At 49.9% G+C, this 16,167-nt stretch overlaps 1 protein-coding gene across 2 annotated transcripts in view; it reads left to right on the top strand.

Annotated features, from left to right (window-relative positions):
* The window catches only part of PLCH2 (phospholipase C eta 2), a 310,229-nt gene that overhangs the window by 186,067 nt on the left and 107,995 nt on the right, over nucleotides 1–16,167 (top strand). The window contains exons 3-5 of one of the 2 annotated variants that reach the window (XM_053280835.1): nucleotides 5,260–5,406; nucleotides 14,323–14,566; nucleotides 15,805–15,934. In XM_053280835.1, coding sequence (XP_053136810.1) covers nucleotides 5,260–5,406; nucleotides 14,323–14,566; nucleotides 15,805–15,934 — 521 coding nt within the window. Of the gene's footprint in view, nucleotides 1–5,259; nucleotides 5,407–14,322; nucleotides 14,567–15,804; nucleotides 15,935–16,167 lie in introns of those variants that run through there. The other variant, XM_053280834.1, reaches the window with a different exon arrangement.

Genomic DNA, 16,167 nt, shown 5'->3' with positions numbered 1-16,167 from the left:
CTCTCCATTCTCTCTCCTCTCTCTCTCCATATTCTCTCTCCTCTCTCTCTCCCCCTCTCTCTCCACTCTCTCTCCTCTCTCTCTCCACTCTCTCCTCTCTCTCTCTCTCTCTCTCTCTCTCTCTACTCCATGCATGAACAGGAGGTGCTCCTTGCTCAGCAGTAGAACCTGTCCCTCGCAAGCTGGCAGTCTCAGTCTCAGGCACCAGGAGGGCTGGAAACTCCCTCTGTCTGCATCCCTTGGACTGACTCCCAGCTGAACTGGCCTGGCTGGACCAACAAACTCCCTCAGTATATGGCGACTTCATATGTTCCTGGTCCTTTTTGCTTCGGGACCGAGCAGGGGGCTCCTCCTTTGCCTTACTTGCAGATGCAAAGCCTACCGATCATTTCCCAGGCCCCACCGAACCTCTGCTGAAATACGAACGCTGAGCAGCATCTGCAGAAAGTAATTACTTGTGCAGAGTAAACTAATCATCAGCCGCCCCTCGGAGGGCTTCTGCACATTTTTCTGCAAGTCGTTTTCCTTCATCCAGTAAATAGACTGCCGTTGCCTCTGTGGCATCGTTCCGGTTATCTCAAAAGGGGCAGTTCCGTTCCAAGGATACTGCATTTTCCCAAGTACTCAAACCAGAAGATTTTGCCACTCGGGAAATGCAGTTCTCCCTCCTGCAGCCAGTGTGTCTGTGACTATCCTAGACCCTGCATGGGACGTGATTCCAGTGGTGTGAGCCCCTGACAGAAATGCCTCGCACCCTCTCTTGTTTCTGTGTCTCTGTTCTGATTGGTAGACTAATACTCTTTGGACACTCCTTTCTTCTTTGCTCTCTCTGTTCTTTCTTCTTCCTTCCAGCCTGAGGTAGCTAGTCCCAAATTCAGGGCTTCTATCCAAGGTTGCAACTTCTTAAAACAAACCTTGACTTGTTTGAGATTTTATTTTATTTTATCTTATCAAATTTGTGCACTGCCCCAAACTTTCGTCTCTGGGTGGTTAACAATAGCATGAACCCAGTTAAAAACATATACAAAAAGCTTAAAACAATTTAACAATTTCAAAATAAACCAGAGATTAAAACCCCCAAAATTTAGGAAGCTGAGAGAACTTGGGCGAAAAGATGGGTTTTCAGGTGTTTCTTTGAAAATTGCCAGAGATGGGGAGGGTCGTATCTCAGCAGGGAGCGCATTCCACAACCTTGGGGCAGCGACCGAGAAGGCCCGTCTCTGTAGCCACCAAACGAGTTGGCGGTGACTGGAGACGGATCTTAAGCCGTCATCTCCAGATCTCCTCTATGGAGCAGTTGTTTCCAGATCTCCTCTGTTCTCAACAAGCTGGGGTTCTTTGCTAAATCAGGGGCTGATTCAAATTCTCCCCTACAAACATAAAATAGGTGTGGGCAGGGGGAAGGCCCTATATTACAGAAGTTGTCATGTTACGTGGAGGATATGTTGAGCATACAGTTCGAGTTGCACAACCTGGAGAACCAAGGTGGTCTGATTACAACGCTTTCAGGACCTTGGAGAGGTCCCGGGGAGCTGTTCCAGCAATCTCTGCTTCAAGTGAGCCTTTATAGTCCTCCTGGCCAAGGGGCCCTGGACCTTGGGTGTCCTGGCTTGAGAATCTCATGCTCCATCGGCTGTTAGCCTGAATGACAGGGCCTGGACCTTTGCCCCAAACGCTGATTCTCTTGGCTGCCTCCTTCCATTCTGTGTACAAATCCTGGTTGCTGCTGGGCGCTGAGATCTTGCTCATCTTGGAAAGTTCAGTCAAAAGCGAGTGTGGAAAAGTTCTTGTTTCGGCACTGACTACACAACGCTGATCACCATCGGTATCCGTTTCCAGCTTCCTAGTCTGGAAACCTCTTCAGCAGCTGGCCGCCTTGCATTTAGACGCAGTCAGAATACAGCATGCTGTACTAATAATTGTGCTGTTGTGCTTAATTTTTAATGTTCCCCCTCTATACTGGGGGTGGGGGGAAGCAGTTTAATTCTAAAGCAATATTTGTCCCAGTGTGCCTTTGTGCATTTTTATAGGGTTTCCAGAATATTTACAATAATCCATGTGGCCAAGTTGGGTAATTATTTTATCCCCTGTGCGCTCGCTCTTTGTTCCAGATTTGAGTCAGGGCTAGGAGTAGGAGAATGCTGACAAAGCTCGAAATTTATTTCTCAGATGGGAAGGAGAAGGGGGAAAGCCAATTCTGTTATGCTGGCAAAATGGAAAAATAATGCTATGCCTGTAAGGCTGTAAGTTCCAGGACCAGATGGGGCTGTAGATCAGTGGTAGAGCATCTGCTTTGCATGCAGAAAGTCCCAGGTTCAATCCCTGGCAGCATCTCCAGGTCGGCCTGGGAAAGACTCTTGCCTGAAACCTTGGAGAGCCGCTGCCAGTCAGTGCAGACAGGTCTGAGCTAGATGGACCGAGGGCCTGACTCAGTAGGCAGCTTCATATGTTCATTGGGTGCATTCATAGCTCCGTGGCAGAACTTCTGCTGGGCGTGCAGAAGATCCCAGCTTCAGCATCGTTCAGATGCCTGGCAGCATCTCCGGTTAGGGTCGGGAAAGACTCCTGCCTGAAATCTTGGAAAGATGCTGCCAGTCAGTGTAGACCATACTGAATTAGATGAACCAAGGGTTTGTCTCAGTATGTGGTCGCTTCCTGTACTGCTATTTTCCTATCTTTCCATAAATGGGTTCCATAAACCTGTGCCTGAAAAGAGAGCCACTGCCAGCCAGTGTAGACAATACTGAGCTTGACCGACCAATGGTCTAACTCGGTATACGGCATTTTTTTTTTTAAAGGAAGAACTGTAGCTCAGTGGCGGAACATCTGCTTTGCGCATAAGACAGTCCCCGGTTCACTCCCTGGCAGCATCTCCAGGTAGGGCTGGGAAGGACGCCTGCCTTGAAACCTTGGAGAGCTGCTGCCCGTCAGTGTTGGCAATACTGCTCTGGGTGGATGAATGGCCTGAGTCGTTTTAAGGCAGCTTCCTGTGTTCCTTCTGATGCTTGGGTGATACTGAAGTCTGTTGTGTTGGATTGGAATTCACCAGCTGGGCCTTAAAGGTGGGGAGGGGGTGAGAATTGGATGCGGTTAGGATGTAAGCCTCCTTGCCAAAGGAACTGGTGTTGGAGGAGACAGGAGAGGTGAGGCTTCTATATTTGCACAGAGCAACTCGATCCCAGCTGAGCAGCCTGGGATTTGACTACAACAGAGCTGCACCGCGTTGGCTGTCCAGCTGTTGTGGGACTACAGCTCCCATGATCCTCTACCACAGGTGGCCAATAGGATGGTGGGAGTTGTAGTCCAACCTCGGCTGGAGTTGTGCAGCCCTGAACTATAAGGTCCTTATGTCACGATGTAATACAGAGGTTCCCAACCTGTGGTGCTCCGGATGTCGCTGAACTACAACTCCCATCATCCTCCATTACAATTTATTGTGGCCGAGGATTATGGGAGTTGTTGTTCAGCGACATCTGGAGCACCGCAGGTTGGGAACCCCTGATGGCATATATGGCTCAGGCTTTTATGATGATGATGCGCTCTGTGTGTGTGTGTGTGTGTGTGTGTGTGTGTGTGTGTGTGTGTGCGGCCACATTTCTGATAAATGGTTTAGCAGCCATGGGCGGCTTCTGAGCCTGATTTTGCAGCTAGACACATGCAGAAAAGCATTGTGAACGGTGGGGCCGAAAGGCCATGGCATGCCACAGGGACAATCCCTCGGTGGCATTTCTACGCAAAGCTTGACCGTATGCATCGAAAGTGCTGTGACCGTTCAGCAGCTGTGGACGATAACGCAATCTTCCTAGCTTGGCTGTGCCCATTTAGCTGCTTCTCCGGTGTGAGAGAAACAAACAGCCTGTCTGGACTGAGTCCTGAATGGACAGAATCAGGACCGAGGAGGAGAGCTGGTGTGGAGAGGAGAGCTGGTCTTGTGGTAGCAAGCATGACCTGTCCCCTTAGCTAAGCAGGGCCCACCCTGGTTTGAATTTGAATGGGAGACTAGAAGTGTGAGCTTTGTAAGATACTCCCCTCAGGGGATGGAGTCACTCTGGGAAGAGCAGAAGGTTCCAAGTTCCCTCCCTGGCAGCATCTCCAAGATGGGGCTGAGAGAGACTCCTGCCTGCCACCTTGGAGAAGCTGCTGCCTGCCTGTGAAGACAATACTAAGCTAGATAGACCAATAGTCTGACTCAGTATATGGCAGCTTCCTATGTTCCTATGGGGCTGTTTCTGCTGATTGCTGGGGGCCTGTGCCTCTTTAGAATGGATGTCTAGATTTGCTAAGAAACCACTGTTCTTTTCTGATAAAGGCTTTGAGACCAGATGGGATCATGAGCTGGACATCTAGTGGTCAATGGCATGCAACGTATTTGGCCCTTCTTGGTCTCATTTCTCTCCATATCCACCCACCCAGTGTGCCCTGGGTGAGGAGGTAGGTGGGGGGAGGAAGAAGGCTGCTCCCCCTCCCCCTCCAGGACCCCTCATACTGGGGCTGCCTTTGCTCCACCCTCCTAGCCTGGGCTGGAAAGGCGGCCTCCATCAGTTAGCAATGAGTTCCGTCGGCTTCTGCACAGGACAGAGCGAGAGCTGGAGGCACTGTGCTGGGTGAGGGGACCTGTCTGGGCATCGGTGTGGTCGCAATCGGTGCATAGCAATTCAGCGGTGGCTCAAGACAAAAAAAAATGGGGGCAGGAGATGATGGGGCAAAGCATCCCCAGAAGGGGCAAAACATCCCACCTCCAGCCTCAGAGGCAGGATGCCTCCGAATCCCAGTTGCAGGGGAGCAACAGCAGGAGAGGGGGCATGCCCTCACCTCTTGCCTGTGGGCTCCCCGGAGGCATCTGATGGGCCACTGGGGGAAACAGGGTGCTGGACTAAAGGAGCCTTGGGCTTGATCCAGCAGGGCTGTTCTTATCCATACACATCAATCAGCATCTCCTTGCCTCCATCGCATCTGGGCGGCATCCAACAGCTGAAAACTGAGTGGCTTTATTTCATTTTGCATAATTCTTCTCCGCCAGTGCTTATCTTGAGAGCAAGGAATTTAAGCGCTGCTGTGCTATTTGCGCAAGTAACTGGAGGTGGCGTTTCGACACTGAAACCGGTTTTAACTTGTAACCCCTGCTATTTTATTTCACGGCGATAAAGAGGTCTTGGTGGAAGAATGTCTTGGAGTCAGTATGTGCACAGCATCGCCAACTTACCAACTTTTGCATAATGCATGTGTGTCTCTCTCTCTCTCTCGCTCCTTTTTTCCTAGTGGAAAGGTGTATGAGTTCCATGCAAGCTGGGACCCAGATGATCAAACTCCGGGGCAGTTCCAAAGGGCTCGTTCGTTTCTACTATCTCGACGAACACAAGTCCTGCATTCGCTGGAGACCTTCGCGGAAGAACGAGAAAGCCAAAAGTAAGTCACAACTCTCCCGTCTTTGTCCTGTAGTAGTCCTGTGCTCCATGATAGAGCACCTGCTTTGGAGTTCTCAGGTGCAGCCCTTGGCACCTCTAGTTTAAAAGGACTGAGGGAGACCTGCATTTGAGGCCTTGGAGAATTCCTGCCAGTCAGGAATTAACTAACCCTAAGCCTTACTCAGTATAAGGAAGCTGTTGGAGAAGGGCCCATACTTCAGTGGCAGAGTGCATCATTTTCATGCACAAGGCCCCCAGTTCAGTACCTGGCACTTCCAGTTCAAAGTATGTCAGGCAGGTGGGACAGATCTGAGTTCGGATCCTGGATTGCTGCTGCCAACCAGAGTAGGCGATACTGGGCCAGGTGAACCAATGGTTTGAGACAGTATAAGGCAGCTTCCTGTATTCTTATACAGTATGCTCCTATATTTGCAAGAGATGAATACGTTTATTTATTTAATTTATTTTTACATTTATATCCCGCTCTTCCTCCAATGAGCCCAGAGCAGTGTACTACATACTTGAGTTTCTCCTCACAACAACCCTGTGAAGTAGGTTAGGGGCTGAGAGAGAAGTGACTGGCCCAGAGTCACCCAGCTAGTCTCATAGCTGAATGGGGATTTGAACTCGGGTCTCCCCGCTCCTTGTCCAGCACTCTAACCACTACACCACACTGGCAACACTTTTGCAACAGAGAAATGTTTCTCCCTCTTGCACAGCAGGGGAACCAGGGGTCATCCCATGAAACTGATTGCTAAGAAGTTTGTTGTTGTGCCGTCGAGTCAGTGTCTGTGAGATGATGCCTTTCAGCATCTTCCTATGTTGCTGCTGCCCGATATAGGTGTTTCTGGGAAACATACCAATGGGGATTCGAACCAGCAACCTCTTGCTCCCTCGGCAAGTTACTTCCCCGCTGTGCCATTAGGTGGCTAAACCAAGAACTTTAGGGCCAACAAAAGGAAGTACCTTTTCACACGACGCATAATTAACCTATGAAATTCACTGCCACAGGATGTGGTGACAGCCAGCAGCCTGAATGGCTTTAAAAGGGGTTTAGATAAATTCAAGGAGCACAGGTCTATCAAGGGCTACTAATCTGAGGGCTACAGGCCACCTCCGGCCTCAGAGGCAAGATTCTTCAAAATACCAGTTGCAGGGGAGTAACAGCAGGACGGAGAGAGGACATGCCTTCAGCTCTTGCCTGTGTGAAGTAGGACGCTGGATTAAATGGACCTTGGACCTGATCCAGCAGGGCTGTTCTTATGTTCATGCATATGAAGTAACACTCCACGGCAGGTGAGCTTGGATTGAGGGGACCTGATCCCTTATGTGTTGGAGAGTCCTAAAGAAAGCAAAGAAGCTCAAGCGACTTCAGAGAAGAAGGCACCAGGCTCCTCAAGTTGGAGAACCTTCTTTCCAGCCATTCCACATGATTGCTCTCGAGTGCCGCCCAAGTAAAGATGTCCCTCTCGTCAAGGCGTGTTTCATTTCGACACCAGATGGCAGCCATCATCCCCCTGCCGAGGAATAAATGACTGGGAAGCCATTGGCTTTTTCACAGACCAATTGGGGTTTAATGATCTATTTGTTTAACTAAGAAACTAGGATGCAGGAGACTTGCATTGGCAAGGAAATGGCGCCTCCGCCGGAACTCCCGTGGCCAGCGGGTCTGCGGAACTTATGGCTCCCCAAGTTAAGTGTCAGCCCACCACTGAGGCGGCCCGGACAGCTAAGGGGCTCCATAAACACCGATTTCTTTCTGCTTCATGGGGACTGCAGGGAACGGGGAAAGAGGGGATTGCCAGAGGCCCGGCAGGCCACGATTCATGGCTAGTGGGTTGCCCTTGGTGGCTCACAAGTTGTGGCAGTTTGAGGAAGCCATTGGTGTATTTTTGCAGGAGGAAGTGCCGGGCTATGGGAGAAATGTAGATGTGGGGTGGGGGGAGGGATAAACCAAGGCTAGGAGCGACTGAGGAGGGCGAAGCATCCCGTAAGGCAAAGATGTGTCATAGGAACATAGGAAGCTCCATAGACTGAGTCAGGCCAGAGGTCCATCTAGCTCACTATTGTCTAGACTGGTAGCGGATTCTCCAAGGCTGCAGGCAGGAATCTCTCTCAGCCCTGTCTTGGAAATGCTGCCAGGGAGGGAACTTGGGACCTAGATGCTCTTCCCAGAGTGGCCCCATCCCCTGAGGGGAATCTCTTCCAGTGCTCACACATGTCATCTCCCATTCAAATGCAAACCAGGGTTGACCCTGCTTAGCTAAGGGGGACAAGTCATGCTTGCTACCACAAGACCAGCTCTCCTCTCCTCGCCTCCTTTCAAACTTGGAGATCCTGCCCAAGATCACTGTCTGGGTAGGGCCCATACAACCATCGGGGCTTACTAGGGAATTGTGTGGCAGAGGGGATGGATTCCAGGGACACTTGACTCAGCATGGTCAGTGTCTTGCAGAGAGAGCCTCTATCCCAGAGGGTTCCTCCAGATGTTGCTGATCTCCTAGTATCCCTGGCCACAATAAATTGTAGCTGGAGCTGATGGGAGTTGTAGTTCATCAACAGCTGGAGGAACATTGGTTGGGAACCACTGCTCTATCCCGTTCTGAGCTTAGCCAGGGTCTCCACCAGGGAAGTCATGGGAGGAGAGCTTGCCTTGTGGCAGCAAGCATGAATGCTCCCCTTTTCTAATCCGGGTTCCCCCTCATTTGCTTTTGAATGGGATACTCCATGTGAGTGCTGTAAGACATTCCCCTCAAGGGATAGGGCTGTAGCTGAGTGGAAGAGCACCTGAATGCCTGCATGCAGAAGTTTCCAAGTTCCTTTCCTGGTGGCATCTCCAGCTAGGGCTGAGAAAGACTCCTGCCTGTAACCTTGGAGAAGCCGCTGCCGGTCAGTGTAGACAATCCTGAGCTAGATGGACCAATCATCTCTTGTTAGATGGCAGTTTCCTATGTTCCTATGCTGGAGCACCGCAGACCGTGGACAGCTCCGAGTGCAGCGATTCAGCACCTTGGCTAGAGCTCAGCAGGGTCACAGGAGGGGGTACTAGCGACAACCAGTGGAATGTTGCTCCAGCAGCTACCTGAAGCAGGCTGCCAGTTGGCTCTGTCCCTTCCCTGGGAAAGGCTCCATGTCTTGAAGGGTTCGTGCTGGGTTTCATCAGTGCTGTGGCTCTGGCAAGGTGGGCGGCGGGGGGGTGTGTGTGTGTGTGTCTTCTCCTGAGACTGATGGGACCTCAGGAACTGCCTCCAAGTTGGAGGGTGAAGTCAGGGCTACGTCTTTGGGTCATGGTGGAGGTCCTGGTCCTACGGTGGGGCTCCCCAGTGGCCCAGGGCTATCTGGCTACCGGACCCTAGATTCTGTTAAAATAAAATAAAATTGTAAAATAAATTAAAAGTCAAGAACAGCAGCTTACAGCAAAAGACAATTTAGAACACATCAGTGATTCTCAATAATTTGAGAACTTTGGTTGAAGAGCTGTATATAAATATCAGTTATAGTAGTAGTAGTAGTAGTAGTAGTAGTAGTAGTAGTAGTAGAAACAAGGCAGCCGTGCAGATCCAGTATGCATCTATATACCACACCTCTGCACCGGGGCTGTGGCTGGAGACAGGGGTCCTGGGTAGCACAGCCAAGCCGCAGCTCTCTTAGAGGTGGACGCTTTCTCACAAGAGAAAGCCCTGCTGGATCAGGCGCAAGGAAGCCCATCTAGTCCAACAGCCTGTTTCCCACAGTGGCCCACCAGATGCCCCTGGGAAACCCACAGGCAAGAGGGGAGGGCATGTCCTCTCTCCTGCTGTTGCTCCCCTGCAACGGGGATTCGGAGGCATCCTGCCTCTGAGCCCATGCTAGCAACAAGCTCCGGCTTCTTATTCCCCTGCGGAGGCCAGCTAGGAGGGCTACAGATGGACGCGTCAGTGGTGCCGCCAGTAGCGCCGTGAGATGGGTCCCATTGCAGGCTATCACCCGATCTCTCCATCCCCCCCCCTCCCCGCAGCTGGGGTTCCCTTACATGACAAGAAAAATTAGTTCAGCAGGGTATTTCAACGACTCCTGAAGTGGGGAAGTGTTCAGCGTGTGCCTTCTAAAATGGAAGAAGGAGCCATGGTTGTAGTGCCTTGAACACAGAGGCCATGTCTTTGCCGAGTGAATTTCTGTTATTGATAAGCTAGGAAGGTTGGCCCCAGCCCTCTTTTACTCCGAGGAGCCTCAGGTACAGCCTCTGTGAATGGACAGCCTCAAAGATCTTTGGGAAAGCGGGAGCTTGTTTTCTAGCAAGGCTAGAAGGCTACATTCAGCTGCCAAAAATGCGAGACAGCCTGGAAAGCGTAACCCTGTAGAGAGATCCATAGCTGAAAAGTCTCTGATTCTGCTAATGAATGAACTTCTGATACCTTTCCGGTGGTGGGGGGGGGGGATGTGAAGAGCTAGCTTTGAAAAGCCTGGCTGGCCACTGTAAAACCGTGAGCAGAGGCAGAGGTAGAATTGCAATGTCTCTCTGTTCCGTCAGCCCCAGGGTGAAGAACGTCATATCTTCACCCCTTTGTCACACAGTTGCTCTGCAGCTGGCATGGGTGGGTGGGAGTGGGGGAGAAGCCACGGGTACCACTTATGCTCCTTCTTTAGCCGCTTATCCCCAGTCGATGGGAATGGTCCACATTTCTTCTTTTGCATAACATCCGAAGCGGGAGCCTCCCCGTGGTCCCTAAGGTGAGATAAGTGAGCTCTAGCAGGTGGGGAGACCACAGGCAGGAGAAGCTGTGGGCAAGTCTCCTTTCTGATGTTACGGCATAAGGAGCTGAACACCACACCCTGGCTTCCTTGCCTCCTCCCCATGTTATGCAAGACTCCCTTTATTATTGCTGTTGCATTGCAGTCTGCTGTGTATATGTTTGGCACCTGGAAATGTCTTGAGCATTCGGTGCAAGAAATGTGTCTGTGGCAGGAGACCACAAAGATTTGCATAGGGGCAGTATATAAATGTCTTCCTTCCTTCCTTCCTTCCTTCCTTCCTTTCTCTCTTCCTCCTTTCATCTATCTATCTATCTATCTATCTATCTATCTATCTATCTATCTATCTATCTATCTATCTATCTATCTATCTATCATATTTATATACTGTACCACCTGACATGTGCATCATCTAGGTGGTGTACATAAGTTAAACTGTTAAGAACAGCTTGAGTAACATAGATAATGTTTACAATTGATCTTAGCCAAAAGGCTGAGATGCCCCTCCTAGCAAATTACCCTGGCCATCCAGATGAATCCTGTGTTAGCTATCTTTTATCTGACCATGATGGCAAAGTTATCTGGTCAGCAACCATAAATAAACTGATCTGAACTGAACATAAGTTAAAATACAAGTATAAAACAGGATGAAACGATTAAAACAATTTTACGATATAAAACATAAAGCCATGTTGCTTCCGTCTCCTCCTTTACTCTTTAAGAGGAAGAGCTTTATTGTTTTTATCGTTATTATTAACATAACAATTATATTACTATTGGGCTTGGATCCCAGGTATTTAAGACAGCGCCTCCTTTGTCATGAACCCCTCCTTGCCTAATAACATCATCTGGGTATGTCCGGTTATGGTTAACACTGGCTTGTTGGGTGGCTACTGGCGAAGCATTTATAGCACCAGATACTTTTCATTGGCTCCCTGAGCCACCTGACTAGGTGCTTGAGTGTTTAATGCTGCCTAAGCCGGGCCTCTCAGTAACGCATTTCATCCTCAGTACCTTCAACAGACATACGTACTACCTGGGGGTGGAGACACCTCGTCGTTGGACGTCTCACCTGAGACCCCCTTGCATCTTGAACACATGCTAATGACAGGGATTCTTGGTTTTGTTTTGTTTTTAAGATCAGAGATACAGAATTATCTCACATACAGCCAGAGGGGTTTGGCAACTGGTCTGTCGGCCCTGCCTCTGATAACAGGAGTCTCTTTTAAATAAGCCGACTGAACAGTTATGGATCAAGGTTTCATCTGAGCATCTTGGTTAATGGTCACTGGCTTCATTGCCACCTGTAATTAGTGGGGTGGGAAATGCTGGCTCCATATTATATGTTGCAGCTTTTTATGAACCAGATGACTTTTTCACTTGATACTCAAAGACGTCTTGGGTCTGGTTTTATTGAATTTGGTCTGCTCTGATCGTCATATGCCCCGGGCCGCTCTTGCAAAAGGCGGTTGATGGATTATAGCATGTAAATTCCTGTGGGGAAACTATCCACACGCATCACGCAAGCTGTGAAATCAGAAAATACCCGCTGGAGCTTTGCGGGGGGATTATGTGTAGGCAAACAGACGGTTTCCTAAGAGTCTGCATCTTCTTGAGGAATCTGATCATGTTTCCTGATTCATTCCGTTCCTTACTAATGACACAGAGTTGGTTGGCCATGCTTAAAAAGACATTATAGTGGATCATTTCTGGGCCCCAAGTTCTTCCAGAGATTGTGCATTCTAAAATGAAAGCAGTCGTTTACTTCTGAAGCCCTAGATGGACTTGGTACTAGGATACCTAAAGGAGCATCTCCTCCTGCCCAATACGAATGCCCTTGCATTCAAACCTGCCAGAGGGCCTCCTACACACACCCCTCCTTCGAATGTTGGCTGTTGGCACAAGAGAGTGTGCAGAAGAGAACAACCAAGATGATCGGGGGCCTAGAGCACCTTCCTTACGAGGCAAGGCTACAACACCTGGGGCTTTATCGTTTAGGAAAAGACGACTGCAGGGTGACATGATGAAGGTTTATAAAATTATGCATGATGTGAAGACAGTGGACAGAGAGAAATTTTTCTCCCTCTCGCATAACACTAGAACCAGGGGGCATCCCATGAAATGGATTGCCAAGCAATGTATGACTGACAAAAGGAAGTACTTTTTTCACACAACCCATAATCAACCTATGGAATTCTGTGCCACAAGATGTGGTGACAGCCAACAACATGGATGGCTTTAAGAGGGGTTTGGATAACTTCATGGAGGAGAGGTCTATCAATGGCTACTAGTCTGGTGGCTATAGGCCACCTCCAGCCTCAGAGGCAGGGTGCCTCTGAATCCCAGTTGCAGGGGAGCAACAGCAGGAGAGAGGGCATGCCCCTCTCGGATCCTGCCTGTGGGCTTCTCAGAGGCATCTGGTGGGCCACTGAGTAAAACAGGATGCTGGACTAGGTGGGCCTTAGGCCTGATCCAGCAGGGCTTTTCTTATGTTCTGATGAGAATCATTTTTTGTGGTGGCACCAACCACGTAGAAATCTCTGCCCTGGGAGATACAGTTAGTGTTTGTTTTGTCTACCTTTTGACATTGCTTGAGGCCTTGGCATTTCCACCGGTCCTTAATTAGTTGCTTTGAGTTTATCTGTTGGCTCTCCTGATTGTGTGTTTGCGTTTTTTTGTTTTTGCTGCTTTTAACATTTTTCGTGTTCTCTTATTCTTTGACCGTTATGTTCCTTTCAGCCATTTTTGTAAGCCACCTTGAGCTGGCCTTGACCGAAGAGGCAGGATATCGGTGCTCTAAAATAAGCAAGCAAGCGTTGCATTATTTATTTAGTTATTCATTTGTTTTCCCCCAGCTGCTTTTGGACTGCAACTCCCATAATCCCCAGCCACAGTGGCCAATAGCCATGGATTAGGGGAGTTGTAGGCCAACATCTGCAGGCGAGCTGAAGGTGAGCAGCCCTCATCTACACTGACTGGCAGCAGCTCTCCAAGGTTCCAGGCAGGAGTCTTTCCCAGCCCTACCAGGAGATGCTACCAGGATTTGAACCCAGGACCTTCTGCCTGCAAGCATGTAGATGCTCTTCTGCTGAACTATGGCCTATCCCCTGATAGGAATCTCTTGCAGAATGCATAGGTAGTCACCCATCCAAATATAACCCAAGGTGGGCCCTTCTTAGCCAAGGGGACAGTTCATGCTTGCTACCACAAGAACAGCTCTCCTCCTTATCATAGGATGCTGCTTTATACAGAGTCAGGCCTTGGTCCAGCTAGCTCAGGATTGTCTACACTGACTGGCAGCATCTCTCCAAGTTTCCAGGCAGGAGTCTTTCCCACCCTTCCCGGGAGATGCTGCCAGGGATTGAACCTGGGACCTCCTGCAAGCAAAGCAGAAGCTCTACTGCTGAGCCATGGCTCCACTCCCTAGCTATGCCCCAGAGATCAAGTGAAAATTTAGAATGTCCAGATAATGTTTGTAAGGATGCCAATAGGAGCACAAGACATCTCAAACAGTCCCCCGATAATGAGTGAAATACAAGTCCAGATATACAGACAAGGGCTCGACATCTACGGATACGAGTACGAATCTGGACTGCTTAACCAAGGTCAGTAAATAATGTGATTAAATACAGGACTTCGACAGCTTCAACCCATTTCAGGAGATCTCCGTCCAAAGCCAATTTGCAATGTTCTGTACAAATCTTGCCGTTCCCCTGTGCTGGCTGAGCCGAACTGCTTATGCGTGCTGTGATTAAAAGACTTTTAAGCTCCATTATGGAGCACCTTCCTCAAGGGACGTGCTTGACAGGTTCATAGGTACCCTTCTTTAAATTGTGAGCCCCTTGGGGCAGAGACTTATCTCCGAATGCTTTATAAAGCATTGTGCACATAGTCATTGCGATGCTGTATCACATCTGTACTCATTAGCCGCCCTATTGCCTGGCTCTGAGAAATAGGTGACATTTTAAAGAAATCCTAAGAGTTATTTATTCGGGTGCCAAATCTAAAACATTTCAAGAGAAGACTACCGACATTCAAGCAAAGTGTCAAATGTGGGATGGAAAGGAACAAGCTTCCTTGGGATGGAGTGTGTGGGGGGTGGTTTTTTTTCTTTATTCCAAATATCATACAATCCGCGAGCAGCAGATCTAACCACCCCTTTATTGCCCCCGCTCTGTTCTTCCAGTCTCCATCGATTCGATCCAGGAGGTGTGTGAAGGCAAGCAGTCGGAGATCTTCCAGCGTTACGCGGATGGCAGCTTTGACCCCAACTGCTGCTTCAGCATCTACTATGGAGACCACATGGAGTCCCTCGACCTGGTGTCGTCCAGCGGAGAGGAGGCCCGGACCTGGATCACGGGCCTCAAGTACCTGATGGCCGGAATCAGCGACGAAGACAGCCTGTCGAAACGGCAGAGGACAAGAGACCAGTATCCTTCAGTGAGGATGGGAGCAATTGTTTCCCATTAGACCTGTTTTTAGAAACCTAGGGAGCTGCCAAGTCAGACCACGGGTCCACCTAGCTCAGTATTGTCTTCACAGACTGGCAGCGGCTTCTCCAAGGTTGCAGGCAGGAATCTCTCTCAGCCCTCTCTTGGAGATGCTGCCAGGGAGGGAGCTTGAAACCTTCTGCTCTTCCCAGAGCGGCTCCATCCCTGAGGGGAATATTTTATGCTGCTCACATGTAGTCTCCTGTTCAAATTCAAACCAGGGCAGCCTGCCCGCTGGACATGTGAAATAATAGCGGTGAGGATCATCTATCCACATACTTTAATACCTAATGACAGCATTTATATGGGACTTTCCCACGAGGGTGGTCAGAGCTGGTCTGGGAGGGAGAGCTGATCTTGTGGTAGCAAGCATGAGTCATCCCCCTTGCTAAGCAAGGTCTGCCTTGGTTGGCATTTGGATAGGAGACTACATATCTGAGCACTGGAAGGTATTCCCCTTAGGGCATGAGTCCGTAACTCAATGGAAGAGCATCTGCATGCATGCATGCAGATGTCCCCAGGTTCCCTCCCTGGCATCTCCAGGTAGGTCTGGGAGAGACCCCTGCCTATACCAGGGCTGATCAACTTTGGCCCTCCTGCAGATGTTGGCCTACAGTTCCCATAATTCCTGGTTATTGGCCAATGTGGCTGGGTATTATGGGAGCTATAGTTCAAAAACAGCTGGAGGGCCTAAGTTGAGCAGGCCTGGCCTATACCTTTGGACAGCTACTACCACTCAGTGTAGACTATACCAGGCTAGAGAGACCCAGGGACTGACTCCGCAGAAGGTGGCTTCCTCCATTCCTATCACATCAGATGTGGAAGATATCCTTTGTTTCCTTTATTTTTAAAAAAATCTATTTTAATGTTTCTATTCCGCCGTTCCTCCAAGGAGCCCTGAGCGATGTGCCTGGTTATGTTCAGCCTCACCACAACCCTGTGAGGTAGATTAGACGGTCTCTCAGTCTCACCTGTGACAAGGTCTTTCTTGAGAGACGGTGACCTGACCCATGGAGGGGCCGTTCGGACGGGATGGCCTGCCACGATGGTCCTTCCTACTGGGTCTCTCTGAGGAAGCCATGCTTCCAGAAGCCCGGTCGCTAGGCAAAGCGTAGGCCCTCCTCCCGTCCAGGGTTGGCTCCCAGCCCCATCGCTCCTTTCCTTGACTCCCCTCACATGTGGTTGAAGCAGACCTTTGACGAGGCAGACAAGAACGGGGACGGCAGCCTCAGTATCAACGAGGTTCTCCAGCTGATGCACAAACTCAACGTCAACCTCCCCCGGCAGAAAGTCAAGCAGATGTTCAAGGTAAGGCGCCGTAGGCCGCTGCCGCACTGGACGGGACCGGCAGAAGATGCATTTGTGGGGCAGGAGGGATAGGGGCCACACGGCAAACACGGCCCAGACAGCTCATGTCCCTGCTCAGTTCTGCAGGCTTGGTTCTGACCACCAGATCTCATCCGTCCCACGTGTTTCTAGTTTTGCCCTGCTGCCACACACCACTGGTGACAGCATGTGGTAGCAAGCATGGATTGCCCCCT

Source organism: Hemicordylus capensis, chromosome 16 (assembly GCF_027244095.1).
Source record: "Hemicordylus capensis ecotype Gifberg chromosome 16, rHemCap1.1.pri, whole genome shotgun sequence".
Classification (NCBI taxonomy): domain Eukaryota; kingdom Metazoa; phylum Chordata; class Lepidosauria; order Squamata; family Cordylidae; genus Hemicordylus; species Hemicordylus capensis.
The sequence above is the reverse complement of the archived record's forward strand: the minus strand, read 5'-3'. Positions and strand labels throughout refer to the sequence as shown.